Source organism: Embiotoca jacksoni, unplaced genomic scaffold (genome assembly GCF_022577435.1).
Source record: "Embiotoca jacksoni isolate LCO1_2020_lvr unplaced genomic scaffold, fEmbJac1.0.p SCAF_41, whole genome shotgun sequence".
In the NCBI taxonomy this organism is placed as follows: Eukaryota; Metazoa; Chordata; class Actinopteri; family Embiotocidae; genus Embiotoca; species Embiotoca jacksoni.
In genome coordinates, this window is record NW_027185394.1 from 3,248,038 (window position 1) to 3,273,170 (window position 25,133).

Genomic DNA, 25,133 nt, shown 5'->3' on the forward strand with positions numbered 1-25,133 from the left:
GTCTGATGAAACAAAGATTGAACTCTTTGGCCTGAATGCCAAGCGTCATGTTTGGAGGAAACCAGGCACCGCTCATCACCTGGCCAATACCATCTCTACGGTGAAGCATGGTGGTGGCAGCATCATGCTGTGGGGATGTTTTTCAGCAGCAGGAACTGGGAGACTAGTCAGGATGGAGGGAAAGATGAATGCAGCAATGTACAGAGACATCCTTGATGAAAACCTTCTCCAGAGCGCTCTGGACCTCAGACTGGGGCGAAGGTTCATCTTCCAACAGGACAACGACCCGAAGCACACAGCCAAGATAACAAAGGAATGGCTTCGGGACAACTCTGTGAATGTCTTTGAGAGGCCCAGGCAGAGCCCAGACTTGAACCCGATTGAACATCTCTGGAGAGATCTGAAAATGGCTGTGCACTGACGCTCCCCATCCAACCTGATGGAGCTTGAGAGGTCCTGCAAAGAAGAATGGGAGAAACTGCCCAAGAATAGGTGCCAAGCTTGTAGCATCAGACTCAAAAAGACTTGAGGCTGTAATTTCTGTCAAAGGTGCTTCAACAAAGTATTGAGCAAAGGCTGTGAAGACTTATGTACGTGTTATATTTTCGTTCTTTATTTTTAATAGATTTGCAAAAATTTTAAACAAACTATTTTCACATTGTCATTATGGGATATTGCGTGTAGAATTTTGAGGGAAAAAAATGAATTGAATAAGGCTGTAACATAACAAAATGTGTAAAAAGTGAAGCGCTGTGAAGACTTTCCGGATGCACTGTACAGCATAGGTCTGCAGGAGACAGCTGCTGTGTTGTTGTGATGCTCTTCAACTTAGACGCACACTCTCACAGACTGTCACTGAGTCACAACCTTTACTGTGGAAACACCTGTGCAGCCATTTTGTGTATTCCTTTATTATGTTGAAATGGCACACACATAAATATACCTGTCAGTCACTTGGCATTTGATTCAGCAAATAGTATTCTATCCTAATAGATAGATAGATAGATAGATAGATAGATAGATAGATAAGTTACAGCAGCAGATACAAGGCAAAACAATAAAAATGACAATAAAAAATAGAGGAAGTAAAAAGCATTATATATATATTAAAAAAAAAAAAAATTAAATGCACATTATATACAAATAAAAATAGAATAATATTAAATTTAACTGAACTAAACAACAGTGAAATGAATTAAAACAAACAAACAGCAGTGCAACGGTGTTATTGTTGTGTGATGGATTTGGCCAGAGGTGAGTTATTGTATAGTCTGATTGCAGCGGGCAGGAATGATCTCCTGAATGTGAATTGATCATGTTTGTGTAGAGCTTCTTTTCTTTTTTTATGAACCATGACAACTTTAATGATCTGAAACAGCCAGGATACAACTTTGTGAACTAATGTCTTGTTGCTGCTCCAGGAGAAGTGATGATGGTGGCCTCTGCAGGATAGTCAGTAGCAGTGTTGTGTTAGAGCGCCACCACTGGGCCGAAAGCAGCACATCTCTCTGTGCTGCTTTCTGGGAAATCACAGGACAAGTCGGAGTTAGGTTTCGTTTTTGTGTTTCTGACACAGATCTGGTATGATTTGTAAATGTTTCTTCCCGACAGGCCTTCTTGTCCTTCTTGTGTTGCCACATTCATCCTCAATTAGAAAAACAATCACAGAAGAAGATCAGTGTAACTTCAGTCATGTATGTGTAACCAGAATAATTTAATCTGGGATCTTAATGATTATGTTTAGGAACTATGTTATTGTCCCCTTAAGTAAGGTCGACAGGTTGTCACAGCTGTTCTCCTCTGTACACAGAAAAGTCCGAGGAGAGTCAATGTTTTCCTGAATATATCATCTTTGTTACTCCGTGCACAGAGATGGATAGAAGTGATCATCCATGTCTCAATAGAGGATGTTTGTTTTCCCGTCGTCTGTGCTTCGGTATGGTAGGAGTTGTGAGCAGGAAAAGATGAATCAGATTCCACTAAAGAAAAGTGAACAACTTTAAATTGAATGTTGAACGACGAGCCATTGAAGAGCTGCAGTTTCACCAACAGATCCTCAGAACTTTGAACATTTGATATCCTGGTGAGTTTATTGAAGTTCAATGCTTTTTTACTGTTGCATGCTAGCTTCGTTAGCAGGAATGCTGGACGATATTTAGAAGTAAGTTGTGTATTTTACTAAAACCAGTCAGGATAAATCTGAAGGGGAAACAAAAAACATTTCTGAAGATGTCATGATTGTAATTGAATGCCTTGAGTTCTGTATGTTCACTAATTAGTTGTTATATTGTGTGTGATGTTTACAGCCATGCGGGTTGCAGGTCCAGTTGAGTAAATTGAATTAGTAATGAACTATTGTCCTGCACATGTGCAGAGGCTGTTTGTTTTTGAATATCTTCTTCGTTGGAACCAGAGGTACCGTCCATCCACCGTCCTGCCTGCCACCACTCACCCCATCTTCATCCATCTTACCGTCTACCTTCACCTGAGAGGATCTTCATCTCAGCTGGACATCACAGTTCACCTGGAGTTGGACATTGTCAATTTGTTGTAGTATTGTTATTATATTGTGTTCTAATTAAACCTTTTGTTGTAAGTGTAATTCAGGGTGGATATTTCCTGTCTGTGCAGCAGTCAGATGAGTGATCGATTAACCAGTCTCCTCATTGAACCTGGATTAGATTTGATAATTCCCCTCTTTTCTGTCTATGCTGCACTGTCTCTAAAGCAACAGCTGCACGGGGGTTACATAAGGCTTGAAAGTCATAAATAAAGTGAACAGCTGGTTTTACATCTATAAAAACTGCTGAAATATCCCATTTGGTGAAATGAAAATCATCTGTAGGCTACTTAACGAACAGTAACCACATTTTCCAACCGCAGTCATGATTAAACTCAGTTGCAGGACATTGTTTGCAAAGGAACCGAATAATAATAATAATAATAATAATAATAATAATAATAATAATAATAATCCTTATCTGTATGGCACCTTTCATACAATAAAGAGTTTTACAACATGAGAATTACATGCAGTGTTCCACATAAAAACAGATATAAAGGAACAATTTAAAAGTACAGAAAATAAACGAGATGCATAAGAACAGATACAATGCATAAAAATAAATACAAGTAGAGTTCAAATATCAAATAAACAACGTGCATTTTAAACCAAACCGAAGCACATCCTGACCAAGTCCTACCTGACTATTGTTTGGTAAAGGGCGCCATCTAGCGGTGAGTTTGAGGAACTTCTCATTGTACATGTTTAAACCAGGCCGACTGCATTCAAGTTCTGGTAAAAGGTTTGTCTTTTCAGCTTCTAGTCTTTCTTCCTTTTCTGATATAAAATGTACTTTTTGTGATGGCCTTGTGTAGTTGTATTGTATGTTGACATGTTGACCTGAATTAGTATTTCCCCCTGGCTGGTTGACAGACGTTATCCGTGAAAGTGAACCTAAAATCCAGCCCTGGACTTGCAGGGGAAAACCAGCCGTCAAATCGCCCTTTAGTCCGCGTGAGAAAAACCGTTTGCTTTGTTTCGCTCCGCTTTTCCACCATTTTGTAACCAGTCCAACTCCTCAACCAGCCAAACGGCCCGTTTCGGAGTTTGTCGCCGGTGTAAATCTCCGTTAAACAGCGGACACGTACCTCTGTCCGGTGGGCGCCGCGCAGTCATCCGGTGCTCCGAGGCTCCGCAGCCGGCTTTTAGCGTTGTTAGCATCGCAGCTTCGGCGTCCTTCCCTCCCAGAGGTGGCTAATGGCGACACGCGCTCTCCAAAACGGAGCAGACATCTTAACGTCTCCCGGCAGCTCTCCTCGTCCTCCTCTTTTCTATTCGGTCCACGGTAGGAGAGAAGTTCTTCAACCTGCTGAGGTGTAACGGGACGGTCTCCTGTCTGACGACGTCCTCGGACATTTCCAGCTGCTCCGCGTTGTGTCGAGTCAACAATATGAAGACTGTTTCTTCCGTTACTGATTCACAATCCTTGTTGGTCGTTTCACTGAAACTGTAAAGTCAAATGAAGAATAATAAAATTACTGAAATCAAAAAGCCTTGAAGACATCAATTATTTGCTCAAACCTTCTTACAATCAAAACAAAACCTTTAATGTTTTATCAGCTCAACAAAAATATACAAGCAGAATATTTACAACTAGAAAACCACATTTTAAATGGTTCTTAAATTTTGTGTCCGTGCGCATTGATGCAACCTCATATTGTAATTTCATGATTTTACTGTTATTTTCTGTGAATTAAATTAACAAATGATGTCATCATAACCGACTAATTAGCATCAAGCACCACAGTGATGCAAAACTCCCTTCATCCATTTCCTGTCCTGTTGTTCAGCGGAGTTAAAGAGGACTGGAGTCAGTCGCAGCTTTATCATCAGGAGTGTCACAGATGGAGAATCTACACGGACAAACACAGGCTGGTTAAAGGCTCCCGTTTACATCAGCTGCTTCCAGAGGACGCAGCATGTTATCTAAAGGTTTACATCTACGTATCCCAACACGCTGGGAATATGGATTTATGAAAAGGGGAATTCATCCGTGTTGTATCATCAATATTGATGCTTGATTTGTTGATGTACAAGAGAACCCCAACACCAGAAACATACAAAAACTGGAAGTAATGTGGATTTGTTTTAGATTTGTTTTAACTCTGTTGTGATTATATGGAACATGTTTGATAATGTTTTACTTCATCATCCTTAATTCATTTATCAATGTTGAAATATTTTACCAGAAGAAAATCCACCTTTCAATATGTCATCAAAATAATTTTTGTCACCATTTATGTGTTTGAAAAATATCTTGTCAATTCATGTTTTGGTTTTATTTCCTCTGAATTTCTATCAGCGGGTAGAAGAAAAAAAAAGAAGAAAGAAAGATGATTTATAACAGAAAATAACAACAAAGAGAGAATTTTATTGCACAAAACTGAGTATTTATTGTATCATTAAGAACTAAAATATGAAAGATCCATATAAGTATTTAACTGTTTTGCTTTTGAGGCACAATTGTTTGTTTTATTTTGGTTGAACCATTTTGATAAATTGGTGCTGTTGCTTTTCTAAATCTTGATATTAAAGTTATTATTTATCAAATCTTTTCTCACTTAACATAAAACAGCTTCGCGTTTGTTGTGAAAATATAATTGACGGAGAGATTTTGTTCACTACAGATATTTAACTCCAACATGTCAGCGAGGTTTTGACAGTGAAACACTCGTACGGTTCCTCTACACATGTTACAAGGACACTTTCTTCAACATATGAAGCAGCTCACCTGTGTGCAGGGTTGTGTTTGTCATTTAGGCCGTTGGAAGCATTTGCTGCTGGACCTCACGGTTCTCCACAGCTGGAAGGTCAGAAACATTTTGTTAGTCCACATGCAGCTCTGAACTGAACCTCAGTTTAACAAACAGACAACAATAAAAAAAACATTTGGAGGACAAAATACAGAATGTTTTTTTAAGCTATAATACATGTGAGATAAGAGAAAACTAAATCCAAACAGGTTTTACTTACGGGATGGAGGGCGCTTGTCTGAAATGAAAAGATAAATAATTTCAGTTGTTAATAGTTGTTGTACATTATTTTTATTTCCTTTCACTTCTCCCTCGCATCGTCCTGTTATCATTAAAACCGTAGAGCTGAGAATTACATCGCTTCATGTTGGTTGAAACTATTTTAAGTGTGTTTGTTTCACTTTTACATAAAAGATAATATGAGACACAGTTTCTGTTTTGGTCTCTCACCCGTCTTCTTCTTGTAAACAAGGAATCCAATCGCAGCGAGAACAACAACGAGAACAACCGCTGCGATGACGGTGATGATGATGATGTGATTCCCTGCTGATAAAACAACAACAAACAAATCACCACCGGAAGAAACAAAGCAGGTTATAAGAAAGGAACCTTCACGTGATAATCAGGGAACAACATGTTTGTCCTGCTTGATTTCATTCATCTGAACATAATTCCTGCGTCTGTGCCGACGTCTCCTCGATTCGTTTTGTTGGACCTCATTTGTGTACCGTGTTATAATAGATATATAAAGATATAATTCTTTAATTGTGTTGAAACTTGGTCTGAAAAAAAGTCTTAAAATTTGAGTTTAAAAGCACTTAATTTAGTTTTTATTGTTGACATTGTTCTGTATTAATTAAATGTGATTAAAGACAGGAATGTGTCACATAATGATCCCAAACTGGCAAACAAAGGATTTAGGCCTTCAAATTTAATTTAAATAAAACTGTAACAGTAAACTAAATGTGTTTCCCACATTCATCCCTTCTGATTGAAGTCTTACCTTCATTGGTCCTGATCACTGCTTTGTCCAGTTTGGTGATTTGGTGCTCGTCGACTCCAGAGAGCTGAAACACACACTCGTACCTCTTCCAGTCTTCAGGTGGGACAGATGTGAGATCCAGGTCGACACTCTTCTGGAAGGTGCCATCGTTGTTGTGGAGGATCTCTCCCTCGTCGACGCCCTCATGAAACTCCTCTCCGTCTTTCCTCCAGAACATCATGGCTCTGTCAGGGTGGAAACCTGTAGCGTGGCAGGTGACTGGAGAGGAGGAAGTCTTCTGGAGGAGAGACACTGAGGGAAGCTCTGCAGAGACAACAGACAGTTTATAGTTATATTATTATGAAGTAAATATGAATGTTACTGTTTCTGTTTGATTTAATGTAGTTTGAAGACTGTAGTTACGCATATTATTACATTTAATGTACCAAATAAAAGGGAATGATGATACAGAAGAGAAGGAAAGACGTAGAAAGAGACATGAGGAGGGAGTGAGACAGGTTAGAAAGGACAGACAGAAAGACACAACTGGAGGAAAACAGTGGTCATAAATATGAAAGAGAGAGAGAGAAAATGTGGTGAAAAGGAGAGCGAGGCAAAGAGGAGAGAGAGAAAAGCACAGGAAGAGTAAATGGATGTAAACGGAGACACAGAGGGTCTTTGTATGTTGGTTCATGTTTACTGTGATGTTACTGCTGGTTAGAAACAGAAGGAGGCAAATGAAGACTGTTGTGTTCATGAAGCTGCAGCAGGTCATGTGATTCTACCTGTTCTCATCAGAGAGCTTCTTCCATAGTTCACGTACTTCTTCAGCCACTCAGGACAAATCTGGGTGTAGTAGTTCTTTATCTGTGCGATCAAAGCTTTGTTGTTGTCCCACTTGTGTTTGGTGAAGACAGCCTGTTGTTGTGGAGCGATCCATGTCTCTGTCTTCAGGTCAAAGGATATGAAGTCTTCTCCATCATAACCGTGCTGTTCATATCCATTAACCTCTTCAGTCTCATCATCCCATTCACAGCCGGACATGAACTGGAGAATGTGGACACCTGAGACAGAGACAGAGACAGAGACAGCATTAAACCAGAGTGAGATCACAGCACACACACACACACACACACACACACACACACACACACACACGGACAAACACACACAATAACACACACACACACACACACACAAACGCACGCACACAAGTCACACACAAACGCACACCACAAAACACACACCACACACACACACACACACACACACACACACACACACACACACACACACACACACACACACACCACACACACACACACACACACACACACACACACACACACACACACACACACACACACACCTAAACTAATGGATGAAGTGTTGATTGATTGAGCAGGATGATCAGGTAAAGTTCATCTGTAGTTCTTCTCTGTTACAGACACACTGTGTATCAGGACAGAAGAGTTCATCTCATTTAATCTGTATTCTACATCATATTTAGAGCTGCAGCTAATTATTCATTCTATTATTGATGATGTAATGATGACTTTTGGAGTAAATAAATCATTGTTTACAATGTGAAGTGTAAAGAACCAGTGAAAAAAACATCATGACGTCCTCTGAGCCTGCAGACAAATCCTCAAACCAACATTTAACAGTATTTAATCTAAAATTAGATTAAACAGAAAATAAACCCTGAAAATTTCCATATTTGAAAAAACTAAACCAGAAAATTTACAACATTTTGTTTGATAAAAGAGTTGAATGATTATCTGATAGAAAATATTTATGGTCAATTAATCTTCTGTTGATGAAATCATTGATTCCTTGACTCATCATTTCAGCTCTATATATGTTTATTCTGACAAAGACACACTGCAGTCAAGTAAATGTGAACTAATCCAAACTGTAGTCCAACTCCATATTTATCATGATGAACCAACTGTGATCAGGACAGTACAGTTCATGGAACGGAGACTGAACTTTAGGAAGTTCAACTGCTTCATCAAAATGTCCAATAAAATGTGGATTGTAAAACATCCATCATGAAGTGAAACCCAAATCATTTCTAAACGTGGTTCTCGTGTCAGATCGCAGCTCGTATTGTCGCTCTTTTGCTTTGTGTTTCTTATTTGTGGTTTGTGAGTCACAGTTTCTTCTTCGTGCTTCTCTGAAGAACTTGAATGCTGTCAGCGTTCAGACACAATCACTTTCTACAAGTTGAAATTGAAGTTATTTGCAGTGTCAGTTTGTCCCTGATTTATTGAGAAGACCTCGCTGCTAACGACAGAAAACCTGGCGTGAAGTTAAAGTTCAGAAATCTACAGCACTCTGACATTTATCGTGAGCGACCGCTAGCGAGCCTCTGAGCTCGTTTGTTGGCTCTTTAGCTACGTCCGCTCTGAACATCTGGAAATGTTGTTGGACGTGATGTGTTTTGGTGTTTTGTTGCTAAAGATTCTGAACCACACTGAAAGGAATAATCAGAGGAGAAAATAATTCAATGTTTCTTTGGTTCCTCTTCAGTTCAGAAAACCAACAAAACCTGTTGAAGAGCAGTTTGACAGTCTGAGCAGGTTGAACCTCCGATCAGTCTCCTGCTCTCCTTCATCAACTACAATCTTACTGAATGTTAAGAAACACTCAGTTTAGCTGCTATCACTTCATTATGTTTCTGCTTCTGTCATCAGACAACTGAATGAGTATTAACAGTGATTTGATGGCGGCTCATCCATGCTAACGTTAGCCGCTAACCAGGTGAACTGTAACTCTGCACTGTGGAGCCGAGACGCTGTTAAATCCCTATTTTATATGAACGTGAAGCCGTCGGACGTAATAAACGTGAATACAGCTGCAGAACAACACCTGTGTTGTGTGATCACAGAGAGGCTGAGAGGTGACAGAAAGCTGCTGCAGACGCTGGACTCTGTCTGAGCAGCCAGACGACACCGTTATTATATTTTATACATGTGTTTAATACCATCTGGAGAAAATAACTCTGGTTTCAGGTGGAGAAAATGACGCTTCAGAGAGGATATAGTATTTGTTTTAACGGCTGAGCTTCACTGTGAGCAGACACTTGATGTCGTTTTGGGTTTTGTTGTCGCTGCTGGATAATAAAACAGGTTTTCTCCTTTTTACTGTTTGTTCAGTCACTAACAGGAGGATCATGTCTTCATGTCTTCATGTCTTCATGTCTCCTGCTGGACATCCTCCTACAGCCTCAGCAGTCCAACTCTAACCTGACAACATGGACTAAAATGGAGTCGACTAAAAGCTAACAATCACTTCCTGTCATTTTAGTGTGTCCAGAAACAGATTGATGAGAAAAGGTGTGTTTTTAATGAATGTAGAGAATAACAGCATCATTTCTGTGTCTCAGAACAACAGTTCAGGAGTTTTCCTGCTTTAATCAACATTTATGAGCCTCAATTAAATCACTGTTGATGCTCATTTGTTTGTCTGCCAGCAGAAACAGAGAAATAATGAACTGAGAGCAGGTAAACAGTGTGAACATGAAAAGACAGAAGAGGTGATGGAGGAGAGCAGGAGAGGACTGAACGGAGGTTTAACCAGCTCAGACTGTCAAACTGATCAACACACGCTGACTCTCATCTCAAAACTCATTTGTTTTCATTTCTCAACTAAACAGGAACATTTGGACATTTTGTTCCACCGATGAGGATTTTCAGTTTGGTCGGAGATCTTTAATAAAACAGCATGAAAACCCATAATATTAAAGAGTGATAGTTATCTAATGTCAGAGTGAGGTTTCATGTATCAGTGATGAAAGCAGACGGTGGAAATAACTTGAATATCAACTTTTAGTGAGTGCTGCTGTCTGAACACTGAACACATCACAGATCTTTGGTCACTTCCCAGAACGACTTGCAGGATGTGACAGTTTATCTGAGGAATAGAAACCAGGAGAGAGAAGCCCCGCCCCTCCAACATTTATCTCTTTGTTGAAAAGTGAGACATGTGATGAAAAAACTCAGGAATACAAACCAAAAATAACAAACATAAACTACAAGACAAGATGTGATCTTTGATGCAAATTAGGACAAAATCACATTTGTTTGCGTTTCACAGGTTTTGCTGAGTCACATTTCTGAATGGCACATTTCTTTATTATTTATTAGTGGACTACTTTTACTTTGCAGCAGTTGTAAGACGTGTTTGGGGTTCAAATTTATTGTTCTTGTAGTCGTTGATTATGTTTTTTAATGAATCAATTACTGATAAATAGAGTTTAAAATTCCTGTCTCTGAAAAACAAGAACAAGCAAATATTTGGAGTTTTGTGTGATAAAGGACTCACATGTATTATTGATCAAATGTGTTGTTGACTAATTTTCCACTGATTGACTATATATATTTTACCACTTAAGAAAAGTATGTTTACTGAGTCACTGACACACTGTGGTCAAATAAAGTTAATCCAATCAAAACTGGAGTTCTGCAGTAAATTTCTTGAGTCGTGGAGTTAAATCTTTTAAATCTGTGATCTGAATGAAACATTTTCAACGTGTGTTCACACATGTGTTACTACAACACAACATAAATATCAATTACTAACAACCCACTAAAAATTAACAACATAAAACAGTAAAATGTGAAACATGAACAAACCTCCAGTTTGGTTGAAGAGCTGCTTTGCAATCTCAATGTTGCCTTTGAAGGTCTGCTGGGAATTCATAAAGTTAGCAGTGTCCCTCTCCCAGTATTTTGGATCATCATCTTCAGCTTTCTTCATCCAGTCCTGTTTGGGCGCTGCTGTCTTGGTGTTACTGTCATAGTGAATCATCTGAACTTCATCCACCAAACCAACAACCACAAACTCTGGGAAGTTTGGTACTTGAGAGGACGAAGTGAAGAAATGCTTCAGAGAGTGAGTCACTGTAAGAAATAGATCGTGTTGTCAGTTCAGATTTAATAATCACAACTTTATAAAACACAGAACAACATTATATTCTGTCACAGAATTAACAGAACTGAACGTACATGAAAGAAATCCAAATCATCTCTGTTGTACAGTCAGTAAACACAAACATTAATTTATGGGTACAAATTTAGCTTCAGGAACTGTTAAATATTTCTGATGATTTTGTATAAAAAATATTACAAGAATCAAAGTTAATCTCCAGTTTCTAGTTAGTGGACATTTATTTTTCACGACGCGTCATCGTTTCTTTACACTCCTCATTATAGAATTAATTTAACCATCAACTGCATGAGTTTCATTTTATTCTCAATATTTAACAAATTAAACACATTTTCTTTTTGCTTATATTATGTTTTCTACCTTTCATGAACTGTTATCACAACTAACATTTCTTATTTCTGAGGTTTTCAATTTGAAATTGTTCAACTTCTAGAAGTTGGAAAACCTCCGTGCTTCTCCTCCAAAGTGGAGAGTTTAACTCTTCTATATTGTGATTGTCATCTTTCATATCAAAAATATGAATGATAATGGATTTTATTCTTTTGATGTCAGAGGATTTTTTTTTTTGGAGTTCAAATATTTAGTTTTTGTTATCACAACCAACAAGACAAAATAAAATACAAAATCTTGATTTATGTAAACTAGAATTATATTTCATTTTTCAACATTTTTTCAACTTTATATTTATATATATTTATCATGTCTGTATGAGTAATATTGGACTGAAAGCGGATCATTTATGAACTGTTATTATCCAGTCGTCTGTCTGAAGGAGACGTTTTTTGTTGCTGTCCACTTCAGACTCTGTCGTCTGGATGCCGACAGCCTCGATCACGTGTTTGTGATCAGCTGCACTTCTAAAGATTTGTTTGGTAATTATTACAGTGACCCAGACATATACCGAGTAGGACAATTTAACGACCGTCCTGTCAGGGCCTTCTGGTTGACAAACTGATCATAATGTTGGTAAATGACCTCAAACCTATTTGAACATTTTCTGTCATTTCTTGTGAATCAAACACACCGACACTAATATTCCTGCAGAAAGATAATATGGGCGTACAGTGTGTGCAGGTGACCAATTCATCAGTCTAGCTCTCCTGAACATCACCTTATTATACAGTATATGGCCAAATTCGTGAGTATTCACAATAGAGGATTAATATATAAAACGTCTTCGAAAACAACCATAAACATGTTGCTGTAGATACAAATGTTTAATCCAACACCTAAACGGCAGCTTTATGTGGTACATTTATAAAAATTACAGTCAAGATTAGCCTACTATATCGGCGTTTTCTTTTTCCAATCTTTGTCATTAGTTTGAAATATTTGACGCGACAGCGAGCGCAGATCTTTTTCGGCTGGAGGTGTTTGAGCGCGAGTCGCACAATATATTTAATTTGGACAAACACGATCTGTTTAAATCCCTCGTTAGGATGTTTTTTTGTCATGATATTTTATTTATTCATTTGTAGGCTATATTTTGCGCTGTGAAGTTATGCTGCCATGTATAATAAAAAAACAAAACAACAACAACAACAAAAAAACGTTCGTCCTTAAAAAAGAAAAAAAATACAATTCTCAACACCAGGTTAACCTTCTTGTTAAAAGAGTGCGTGAAATTATTAGAAATCAGTCAAAGCAGTGAGTATCAGACTGTTAAACGAACTTCAACATCATACACGGCTTCACACGAAGACACGGAGTTTTCTATTTCACAATGACTTCAAATATGAACTTTATAACTCACCTGCTGTTGTTGTGTTTATTTCCAGGAGAAGCAGGAAAATGAAGGACTTCATTGTGGTTTTTTGGGTCTACATTTTAAATTTCTCCTTTACTGACATGTCTCTCCTATTCCGACCAAAAGACTGAACATTATAAAACACGAGGTCTCACCTTCAGCTTCAGCCTCCCGTCACAGCCAATAGGAATTCACTTTGAGTGAAACGTCACCTAAATCCGGGTAAAACCAACACACACAGGTTATAAACGAAACTGAAATATCCATTCTGCTAGAATTCACACCTGTGCTGCTCAGACCTTTGTTAATATACAGAAGTGTATTGATTTCTGAGCTACAGATCAGCACTCTGAAGATTGAAGGGATCCAGTAATATTTTGGTTTTTGACTGATGTCTGACTGAAAACAGTTCTTATCACAAACATCAACATTTACAAATGTTTTAAAGGTCTCTGTTTCCTTCTCCTCTTTTCTATGTAAATTCAAATCTGGAGAGCCAGTGATGTCTGTGACAAATTTTAATAAAGCAAATGAACATCTCCACTTTGCCAGATTGCCGCAAATGAGGTATTTTCTACATCAGAATAAAGAGTGAAAACTAAACTAAACAACTAACGAAACAGAGCTTTGACTGCAGTGTGTTTATTTTATTTTTTTAGATTACAGGGTGTAAAATGTACAAGGGCTAAGCAATATATCACTATTGTATCATATCATGATATGAGATTTGAAATCGTGTTAGATTTAGGACATTGTAGTGTCGTGATAGGTTATTAATATTGTGTTTTCTTGTTATTTTAAAGGCTCTATTTCAGTCGAGGGATGTCATTTTCTAAACATACCAGACTGTTCTAGTTGGTCTATTATTTGCCTTTACCATCTTATTCACTACATCCACATTACTGATGATTATTTATTAAAACAATCTTTGTGTAAATATTTTGTGAAAGCACAAAAAATATTGCGATATATGATTTTGTTAACATCAACCAGCCTCAAAGTCCACTGTAAAATACAGCATAGGTCTGCAGGAGACAGCTGCTGTGTTGTTGTGATGCTCTTCAACTTAGACGCACACTCTCACAGACTGTCACTGAGTCACATCCTTTACTGTGGAAACACCTGTGCAGCCATTTTGTGTCTTTGTTATGTTGAAATGGCACACCCATAAATATACCTGTCAGTCACTTGGCATTTGATTCAGCAAATAGTATTCTATCCAGATAGATAGATAGATAGATAGATAGATAGATAGATAGATAGATAGATAGATAGATAGATAAGTTACAGCAGCAGATACAAGGCAAAACAATAAAAATGACAATAAAAAATAGAAGTAGTAAAAAATATTATATATATTAAAAAAAATTTTTTAATGCACATTATATACAAATAAAAATAAAATAATATTAAATTTAACTGAACTAAACAACAGTGAAATGAATTAAAACAAAACAAACAAACAGCAGTGCAACGGTGTTATTGTTGTGTGATGGATTTGGCCAGAGGTGAGTTATTGTATAGTCTGATTGCAGCGGGCAGGAATGATCTCCTGAATGTGAATTGATCATGTTTGTGTAGAGCTTCTTTTCTTTTTTTTTATGAACCATGACAACTTTAATGATCTGAAACAGCCAGGATACAACTTTGTGAACTAATGTCTTGTTGCTGCTCCAGGAGAAGTGATGATGGTGGCCTCTGCAGGATAGTCAGTAGCAGTGTTGTGTTAGAGCGCCACCACTGGGCCGAAAGCAGCACATCTCTCTGTGCTGCTTTCTGGGAAATCACAGGACAAGTCGGAGTTAGGTTTCGTTTTTGTGTTTCTGACACAGATCTGGTATGATTTGCAAATGTTTCTTCCCGACAGGCCTTCTTGTCCTTCTTGTGTTGCCACATTCATCCTCAATTAGAAAAACAATCACAGAAGAAGATCAGTGTAACTTCAGTCATGTAAGGCTTGAAAGTCATAAATAAAGTGAACAGCTGGTTTTACATCTATAAAAACTGCTGAAATATCCCATTTGGTGAAATGAAAATCATCTGTAGGCTACTTAACGAACAGTAACCACATTTTCCAACCGCAGTCATGATAAAACTCAGTTGCAGGACATTGTTTGCAAAGGAACCGAATAATAAAAATAACAATAATAATAATAATCCTTACCTGTATGGCACCTTTCATACAATAAAGAGTTTTACAACATGAGAATTACATGCAGTGTTCCACATAAAAACAGATATAAAGGAACAATTTAAAAGTACAGAAAATAAACGAGATGCATGAGAACAGATACAATGCATAAAAATAAATACAAGTAGAGTTCAAATATCAAATAAACAATGTGCATTTTAAACCAAACCGAAGCACATCCTGACCAAGTCCTACCTGACTATTGTTTGGTAAAGGGCGCCATCTAGCGGTGAGTTTGAGGAACTTCTCATTGTACATGTTTAAACCAGGCCGACTGCATTCAAGTTCTGGTAAAAGGTTTGTCTTTTCAGCTTCTAGTCTTTCTTCCTTTTCTGATATAAAATGTACTTTTTGTGATGGCCTTGTGTAGTTGTATTGTATGTTGACATGTTGACCTGAATTAGTATTCATTAGTACTCCGCGTTGTGTCGAGTCAACAATATGAAGACTGTTCCTTCCGTTACTGATTCACAATCCTTGTTGGTCGTTTCATCAGAGAATTCATGTCCAGTATCCAGTGAGAAATCAACACAACCAGCAGCAACACTAAACTACTTTAGCGCCACAGTCGTTCAACAAAAACACCTTTTTTGTCCTTCCGGGGTTAAACACGCGACAACAACACTGACCTTTCTTATGATTCATTTTTTATGAAATCATTTCTTATATACAAACAACACGGCTTTAACATCTTCTCTGGAGAACAATAGATCACAACATCAAAATAATAGAACCCAACAGAGACTTTACTACGTGTAAAGCCGAGGTCTAGAAACCAGCACAGCGACACCCAACGTACACACAGTGAACTACAACTGAATTCTGGTTGTTTGCAGCACATTTGGCTCCTTCACTCACCAGGTTGTTCAAGAAGTGGTGAGCATCGACCCATCTTTGATTTAAGGTGACCAGATCCTAACAAACCAAATGTGGAGCAAAGAGGATGTTTGTGTGGGACAATGTGGGACCGGTGTGGGACACGTTTAACGTTTAGATTTCCATCCGACTTCAAACATAAAACACAATATATTATGCAGGTTACAGGCCGTTAGCACGTGAAAGACTCAAACACGTGTATTTTATTTGAATGCAGCTTTCCAAACTCCTACAAGAAGTGAATATATTGAGCATAAAAGGAAGCTGAAGTTTCACAGTAAACGGTCTGATGCAGTGTCAGCTTCCTACCAGGGTGCTGACCTGAATAATTTGAGAGTGCTGCAGTGTGATAAAAACACAACTTACTTCAGCTGCTGTTTACTCATCTGTCCAGGAATCATCTTTTGGTTTCAGAGTCTTTGTTGCAGCTGCATGTCCAGATTTTTAGAGAAGCGTCTGTCCTGCAGTGTCGACTTTTACAAACTGGAGCCAAATCAAAATGTGGGACATCGTCTCAATATGAGGGACAAAGGACGAGGGATAAAAATGCTGTGCAGACCCACATAATGTGGCTCACACTCTACTTTGCTTGCAAACACTGAGGCTTTTGTGGATTGTTCTTTTTTTTCATATACAACTATATCCTCACCTGGTTTTATTTCACCTGTTTTATGTTTTCTAAACAGTGTAACTTATATTTCATGAAATTTTCACTTATTTTGCTCCCGTCCCAACTTTGTTTGAGTGTGTTGCAAGAATCACCTAAAAAAATGCGTGTATATTAACAAAATAAAAGAAAGTTGCTCAGTGAGAACTCTTCTTTGTGTAATTGTTCAAATAAAATCAGGAGATATTCACATTAGTGTCCGGTCACAGATGAGGAGACACACATCAGGATTTAAGAGACACATGTTTATTACGTCATATTGATCTGTAAACCTACAGGTACAATATATCATAGTTTTACATTCAATCATACAACAAAAGCTTCTGTATGGGTAAAGTCCAGTAATCCTAATTCCATATCATTATTCAAAATCACATAAATAGATTGAACAGCAGAGCAGAAGCATCCGCCATATAATATAAATATGAATCTATTACTTTATAAACGTCATGGTAAGCGACATCACAAAAGAAATAAACCAGATTAATTAAATGGGATCTGTTATGCTCATATCTACTTTTCTCTCTTTTGATAAAAAGTGTTGTTGGACTTCACTATCTCCGCTTTCTACGATTCATTAGGAACTGTTCTAATTAAAAGAACCCAAAAGATTATAAAATCCTTTTCAGTTTTAATGAATTCATTTAATGATTTAATGTACACGTGACTTCTGTTATTTCTCAGTGATGAAAAAAAAAGCCAAAACGACAGAAAACGTCTTTACATAAAAAACAACAACCGTTCGGATAGAAAACCATGAACACACCGTCACACAGAAACGTTCAACTCCTGAACAATGACAGGTCAGAGGGTCGCGACACACTGACATCCTCTGACATGAACTGGGTTCAACCAAAGTCAAATTCTGAACTGGACAAAAGGATCATCATGGAGCTAAGAGTTCATATCTGAGTACTGATTCAAACACCAGATTCTGGTTACCTATGTAGTATCTGTGTAACACACTAGATTTCCTGTGTTAAATTTAGGACTGGTCTTTAGGTCGCTCTGGGAGTCAATGAAACACGGCAAATGTTTGCAGTTTAAAACAAGGAACTGAACTGCAATTTATTATCGTTATTAACACACAGAAAATCAAGGGAACAACATAAAAGAAAAATAACAAATTCAAATAATAACCTCAATACCGGTATTTCTCTCACAGTCAGTCAGTTTCAGTCTCTTGTCTTTCAGTCTACTACCCGGTAGTGTACGTCTGGAGGCTCTCAGACTAACTCTGATCTGAATCTTTTTGCTCCTCGGTGCTCCTGCAGGAGAATCCAAGAAGACCAAATGCAGCTTCACCCATGGTGAAGATGATCAGGGGTCACAGGGTCACTCAGCTCCAGCGCTCTGTGGAGGTTTCTGGGGATCGCTGTCTCCATCACAGATCATCCAGAAAAACAATCTGCATGCAGCAGAATTTAATACGATGTCAGTACTATAATTTATAAACTCTATTGTTGGTGTAACAGTAAATGACCAGTAATATAGTATTACACACATATATATATATATATATATATATATAATATTCACTATGGTCAATATTAACATACCAACATATTTCTCACACACATGTCCTCATGTCCCAGTGACATCTGTCACTTATACCTAACAGACATTATTTACACGTCCACCGTTACTAAGCAACACACTCAACAGCTGTTCTCAATCTGACCGTTTACTTCTGGCGCTAAAACAAGAACATGACGTCATCGTTCCCGCTCGGTTCAACAGGTCCCGACGCATTAACCCTCAGCGCTTAGCTAGCGCTTAACTAGCCCCGTCGGTCACATGTAGCTCCACAATCACAGATATCAACCACGTAAAATAATATTCAACAACAATTTAATATTTATCTCCGACTGGTTTTTTTCTCTTCTCTCCTGATCGGTATCTTTAGTCCAACTAAACAACTGTCCTCCTTTGTAGCTCTACACCAACGGCTAACTCTTAGCAACGCATCCGTCACTCACCGGAGATTCTTCTCAGACTTAAAGAAACTTCTTCCTTCGGAGTCGGTCTGGTTAACGATCAAATAAATAAACATCCTCAACAGCATCGAGCAGAAATCAACCCAATGAGATTCTTCCTGCTGTAGATCATGACCTGCTGTTTCCTTGGAGACATAAAGGGTCTCTACCGGGAGAAGGCTTTGATCTCCCGACGTGCACCACAGCGCCCCTCTGGTGAACGTCGGTATTGCATGTTTGAGTTAACCCTTTAGTTGCTGGTAAAACTAATGTGGGTTACACCTACATCAGACATGCCCAAACTCCGGCCCCCGGCCCAAATGCGGCCCGCGTTCATATTTCCACTGGCCCGAAGCCTCTGTCATAAAATCAATAATATGTGGCCCCCCAGTACTGTTGTCCGCAGTCTAAAATACACGCGTAAAAAAAGCAATTTTATATTTCACTACAGGATGGCAGTAAAGTTGTGGCCGAACTCTCGCGACCCCGTTTTGAACGTGATCTGTTTTTTTGCCCATTTCTAAAATGGCAACTGGAAGTAAGAAAAGGAAAGTTGACAGCGAGGGCCGCCGTTTCAAGGACAAGTGGAAATCTGAATATTTTTCCACCGAGTTACGAAACAACTGTGTCTGCTTAATTTGCCAAGAGACTGTGGCTGTGTTCAAGGAGTTCAATATAAAGAGGCACTACCAGACGAAACATGCTCATTACGACAAACTAACTGGGAACGAACGCTGTGAAAAATTGAAGCAACCGGAAGCTGGTTTAACGGCACAGCAACGCTTTTTCACAAGAGCCGTTGAATCGAATGAAAATGCCACAAAGGCAAACTACGAGGTGGCAACGCTGATTGCCGAGCACTGCAAACCTTTTACTGAGGGTGAATTTATTAAAGACTGTGTGATGAAAATGGTGGAGAACATTTGTCCTGAGAAAAAGCAACAGTTCGCCAATGTTTGCCCGGCTCGTAGCACTGTGTCACGAAGGATTGAAGAAGTTTCATCTGATATTAAGAGACAGTTGGAGGCAAAAGGAGTGGAGTTTGAATTGTTTTCGTGAGCTTGCGACGAAAGCACGGATGCATCCGACACCGCTCAGTTCCTGATTTTTTGGAGAGGAGTGGACGGTGAAATGAACGTGAGTGAAGAGCTACTTGACCTCCAGAGCCTTCAGGACCAAACAAGAGGGATCGATTGATTTGCTTCTGTTTGTTCCGCCGTAGATGATATAAAACTGCAGTGGAATAAAATCACGGGGATTATTACAGATGGCGCACCTGCCATGGTTGGCAAGCACAGTGGATTATCAACCCTAGTGTGGAACAAAGTCAGCGAAGAAGGAGGTGAAGCTATACAACTCCATTGTATTATTCACCAACAAGTTCTATGTGCCAAACATCTGAAATATGATCACGTTATGAAACCGGTGATAAAGGTGATTAATTCTATTCGCTCCAAAGCCCTGTGCCACCGCCAGTTTCAACAGTTTCTACTGGACATCCACGCTGAAGACGGAGATGTTGTGTATCACGCTGATGTAAGACGGCTCAGTCGGGGGTCTGCACTGCAGCGTTTCTACTCTCTTAAAGAGGAAATTGGACAATTCTTGGAAAAAAAAAAAGGGACAACCGATGCCAGAACTAACCGATCCTGTTTGGCTGGCTGATTTGGGATTTTTAGTTGACATAACCCGACATCTGAACGCCTTGAACACGAGCCTTCAGGGGCAAAATGCAATGATAAGCCAACTGTATTCACATATCAAAGCCTTTCGGACCAAGCTGCTACTTTTCCAAAGCCACCTGTCACAAACGCAGCCCGATACCACACATTTCCAATCTCTGCAAGCAATAATGACCCGTTTTCCAGCGCACAATATCAGTGCGCAAATGAGGAGGTATGCCGCAAACATCTCATCTCTGGCTGAGGAGTTTCAACAGCGTTTCAGTGATTTTGCAACTATTGAAAAGGAGATCAGGCTTTCTTCCTCCTTTTTCCGTGGATCCCGGTGATGTTCCAGCCCACCTGCAGCTGGAGCTCATTGAGCTGCAGTGTGACACGGAGTGTCGCGGCCGGCACCAACAACTCCCTCTTGTCAACTTTTACCAGCAGCTGGATGAAGACAGGTTCCAAGAGATTCGAACATTTGCTAAGAAAATGTTGAGCTTGTTTGGCTCGACGTACTTGTGCGAGAAGATATTCTCAGTTATGAACATGAATAAGAACCGTGTGAGGACAAGACTAAGTGACTCCCACCTGCGTGACATCTTGCGCATTAAAACCACCGTTTTTGAGCCAGACCTGCCCCATTTACTGCAGTCCAGATCTCAGTATCACCCTTCGCATTAATGCAAACATGTTATTTGTTGATTCTGGTGAATAAAGGTTTGAGTTTGAGTCATATTTCATAGAATACTTTACTTGCATTCAATTTATTTTTATTATAATCTTCATTTATCCGGGTCAGGCAGTTATCAGATCTAAATGTCACAATAATGAGAAAGATAATTTCTTAGAGAATTTTACATTACTTTTTTTGAGGTCAAAAGTTCACATACACCAAAAGTACTATGTCTTTAAACAACGTGGGCAAGCCCAGATGATGATGTCATGGCTTTTGAAGCTCCTGATAGGTTAACTGACAACATGTGAGTTAATTGAAGGCACACCTGGGGATGTATTTTAAGGCCACACCTCAAACACTCTGCTTCCTTGTTTGAAATCATGGGAAAGTCAAAAGAAATCAGCCAAGAAATCAGAGAGAGAATCGTGGAGCTCCACAAGTCTGGTTCATCCTTGGTTGCAATTTCCAGATGCTTGAAGATGCCACGTTCATCTGTGCAAACAATTATACGCAAGTATAAACAGGAATGTCCAGCCATCACACCGCTCAGGAAGGAGACGGGCTCTGTGTCCCAGAGATGAACGTGTTTTGGTCCGACATGTGCAAATCAACCTCAGAATAAAAGCTAAAGACCTTGTGAAGATGATGGCTGAAGCTGGTAAGAAAGTGTCATTGTCCACAGTAAAACGAGTCCTGCACCGACATGGGCTGAAAGGCTACTCAGCAAGAAGGAAGCCATTACTCCGAAAGAAACATAAAAGGAAATATTAAGGCAACATCTCAGGACATCAGCCAGGAAGCTCAAACTTGGGTGCAAATGGGTCTTCCAAATGGACAATGACCCAAAGCATACTGCCAAAATAGTTAAAAAGTGGCTTGAGGACAACAAAGTCAATGTCTTGGAGTGGCCATCACAAAGCCCTGACCTGAATCCCATCAAAAATTTGTGGGCAGATCTGAAAAGGCGTGTGCGAGCGAGGCGGCCAACAAACCTGACTCAGTTCCACCAGTTCTGTCCGGAGGAATGGGCCAGAATTCCTGCAGAGTACTGCAAGAAGCTTGTGGAAGGACACCCAAAACGTTTGACCCAAGTCATGCAGTTCAAAGGCAATGCTACTAAATACTAAGGAACTGTATGTAAAGTTTTGACCTTGAAGAAAGTAATGAAAAATTCTCTAAAATATTCTCTTTCTCATTATTGTGACATTTAGCAAAAGTTAAATAATTTTGGTAATCCTAACGGACCTGAAACAGGAGAGGTTTAGTCTGATTTAACTTCAGACAGTGAGAAAAAAAGTGTTATGTGTCTTTTTGCACCGTGTATGTAAACTTCTGGTTTCAACTGTACATGACAGAGCCACGTTTATTTAATCTGTGACAGCAGTGAATACTCAGTATTCATGAAATCGTAGCTGCACTCACAGGTGTGTGTTTATGAAATCATTCAGAGACAGAAATTTGGATTATTTGGGGACTTTATTGAGAATCAAAACACACGTAAAAATAGATTGAAATGTCAATACAACTTAATTAAATCTACATAACCCCAAACACAAAGTGATTGGAGCACCTCTCTTTTAATTTCTAAATGCTTACATGACAGAAAAGCCCTTCGTCCCTAAAAACGACCAAATATCACACCACCCTTCATTATATCAGCTAAACTTAAACTGTAGTGTCAAATGAAGAATAATAAAGTAACTTGCATCAGAAAGCCTTGAAGACATAAATTATTTGCTCAAACCTTCTTACAATCAAAACAAAACCTTTAATGTTTTATCAGCTCAACAAAAATATATAAGCAGAATATTTACAACTAGAAAACAACATTTTAACTGGTTCTTAAATTTTGTGTCCGTACGCATTGATGCAACCTCATATTGTAATTTCATGTTTTTACTGTTATTTTCTGGGAATTAAATTAACAAATGATGTCATCATAACCGACTAATTAGCATCAAGCACCACAGTGATGCAAAACTCCCTTCATCCATTTCCTGTCCTGTTGTTCAGCGGAGTTAAAGAGGACTGGAGTCAGTCGCAGCTTTATCATCAGGAGCACACTATTATAATTTTATGAATGGTATCTAAAAAAAAATCCTGAACTACTTACAGCAGATTCAGATCTCCGCTGCCCGAGTGTTGACTACAACCAAAGGATAAAACACATCCTTTAATGTTTATTCACCTGTCAATGCTTCAAGCACGTCTTGTCCACTTGTCTGACGTGCTTCTAGTCTATAAAATAAATGATCTCTCAGGTCCTCTGGCAATTTGTTTTTTTAGTTGTTTCAAAGTCAAGACAATAACATTTGGTCAGACTGCTTTTAGTTTTTATGCTCCTGGAACAATCTGCCTGAGGACCTGACGATCTTATATGCTATTGTATTTATTGACTTACTTTTACATGTTTATTGACATGATGTCTATCTTTTATTGCTGTTAACAGTTTATTATCTTCAAAAAAAATTAACAATAGATATTACTTGTAACATTTAAAATCAAAATTTTAGGTTATCTTCCATATAAAAATGTTAACCTCCCCAAACTATTTGCATAACTTGAAATAAATGTAAATATTATTCAATTCAATTTGGTCGTGAAGTATATTTTGTATATGTTCTGGATTACAAGTTGTGTCATGGCTGTAATAAAACATGTTTACTCCTTTTCCAAAACACAAACATCTTCACAAAGATGTTGGTGATGATGTGTCAGGCAAACCTCATCAGTTAGCCAGCCTTGATCAGGCCTGTAGAGCTGCTTACAGTTTTTGAAGACTCATCAGAGGATCTCGAGAATTTGTCAGAATCTAGAGAAAAAGAAATCGGACATCATTAAGGTGGAAGACAAAAATGCAAGACGACATGACAAGTTATGTCAAACAAACAGGTGGACAGCAGTATATGGACCAACTGTCACAGCCCAAACCTCGAGGCTTTGACGACCTCTGCAAAAATGTTACGAGCCTATGATTTAACTACCGACTAATATATATATTTATATACAGTGGGTACGGAAAGTATTCAGACCCCTTTAAATTTTTCACTCTTTGTTTCATTGCAGCCATTTGCTAAAATCAAAAAAGTTCATTTTATTTCTCATTAATGTACACTCAGCACCCCATCTTGACAGAAAAAAACAGAAATGTAGAAATTTGTGCAAATTTATTAAAAAAGAAAAACTGAAATATCACATGGTCATAAGTATTCAGACCCTTTGCTCAGTATTGAGTAGAAGCACCCTTTTGAGCTAGTACAGCCATGAGTCTTCTTGGGAATGATGCAACAAGCTTTTCACACCTGGATTTGGGGATCCTCTGCCCTTCTTCCTTGCAGATCCTCTCTAGTTCAGTCAGGTTGGATGGTGAACGTTGGTGGACAGCCATTTTCAGGTCTCTCCAGAGATGCTCAATTGGGTTTAGGTCAGGGCTCTGGCTGGGCCAGTCAAGAATGGTCACAGAGTTGTTCCGAAGCCACTCCTTTGTTATTTTAGCTGTGTGCTTAGGGTCATTGTCTTGTTGGAAGGTGAACCTTCGGCCCAGTCTGAGGTCCAGAGCACTCTGGAAGAGGTTTTCTTCCAGGATATCTCTGTACTTGGCCGCATTCATCTTTCCTTCAATTGCAACCAGTCGTCCTGTCCTTGCAGCTGAAAAACACCCCCATAGCATGATGCTGCCACCACCATGTTTCACTGTTGGGATTGTATTGGGCAGGTGATGAGCAGTGCCTGGTTTTCTCCACACATACCGCTTAGAATTAACGCCAAAAAGTTCAATCTTGGTCTCGTCAGACCAGAGAATCTTATTTCTCATAGTCTGGGAGTCCTTCATGTGTTTTTTGGCAAACTCTATGCGGGCTTTCATATGTCTTGCACTGAGGAGAGGCTTCCGTCGGGCCACTCTGCCATAAAGCCCCGACTGGTGGAGGGCTGCAGTGATAGTTGACTTTGTGGAACTTTCTCCCATCTCCCTACTGCATCTCTGGAGCTCAGCCACAGTGATCTTTGGGTTCTTCTTTACCTCTCTCACCAAGGCTCTTCTCCCACGATTGCTCAGTTTAGCTGGACGGCCAGGTCTAGGA

General features: G+C 38.9%; 1 protein-coding gene and 1 long non-coding RNA gene across 3 annotated transcripts; both read right to left on the reverse strand.

Moving 5' to 3' along the window:
• Positions 1-887: 887 nt before the first annotated feature.
• On the reverse strand, positions 888-13,071 carry LOC138209997 (major histocompatibility complex class I-related gene protein-like). 2 transcript variants are annotated; one of them, XR_011179213.1, is made up of 9 exons: positions 13,005-13,071; positions 10,939-11,205; positions 7,084-7,362; positions 6,320-6,622; positions 5,767-5,862; positions 5,537-5,554; positions 5,295-5,366; positions 3,652-4,416; positions 888-2,524 (listed from the first exon to the last, which is right to left on the reverse strand). XR_011179213.1 is itself a non-coding variant. In XM_069168873.1 (8 exons), the coding sequence occupies exons 1-7, from the start codon at positions 13,054-13,056 to the stop codon at positions 5,320-5,322; spliced, it is 1,062 nt and encodes a 353-aa protein (XP_069024974.1). In that variant the 5' UTR covers positions 13,057-13,062; the 3' UTR covers positions 888-4,416; positions 5,295-5,319. The 2 variants fall into 2 exon arrangements, 1 of the variants encoding a protein (XP_069024974.1); XM_069168873.1 differs by having other exon boundaries at positions 888-4,416; positions 13,005-13,062.
• Positions 13,072-22,508: 9,437 nt separating this feature from the next.
• Positions 22,509-25,112, reverse strand: LOC138209954 (uncharacterized). The gene is made up of 2 exons (XR_011179211.1): positions 24,354-25,112; positions 22,509-23,863 (listed from the first exon to the last, which is right to left on the reverse strand). It is a non-coding gene; the product is annotated as an uncharacterized lncRNA (long non-coding RNA).
• Positions 25,113-25,133: the final 21 nt, after the last annotated feature.

What these genes read in the sequence shown, in the direction of transcription:
- LOC138209997 (XM_069168873.1), bottom strand. Translation starts at nt 13,056, where the DNA reads ATGAAGTCCTTCATTTTCCTGCTTCTCCTGGAAATAAACACAACAACA. An exon ending in AATAAACACAACAACAGCAG is followed by an intron (nt 11,206 to 13,004) that starts GTGAGTTATAAA and finishes TATTTCTTACAG; the next exon opens with TGACTCACTCTCTGAAGCAT. An exon ending in AGTGATCAGGACCAATGAAG is followed by an intron (nt 5,863 to 6,319) that starts GTAAGACTTCAA and finishes TTGTTTTATCAG; the next exon opens with CAGGGAATCACATCATCATC.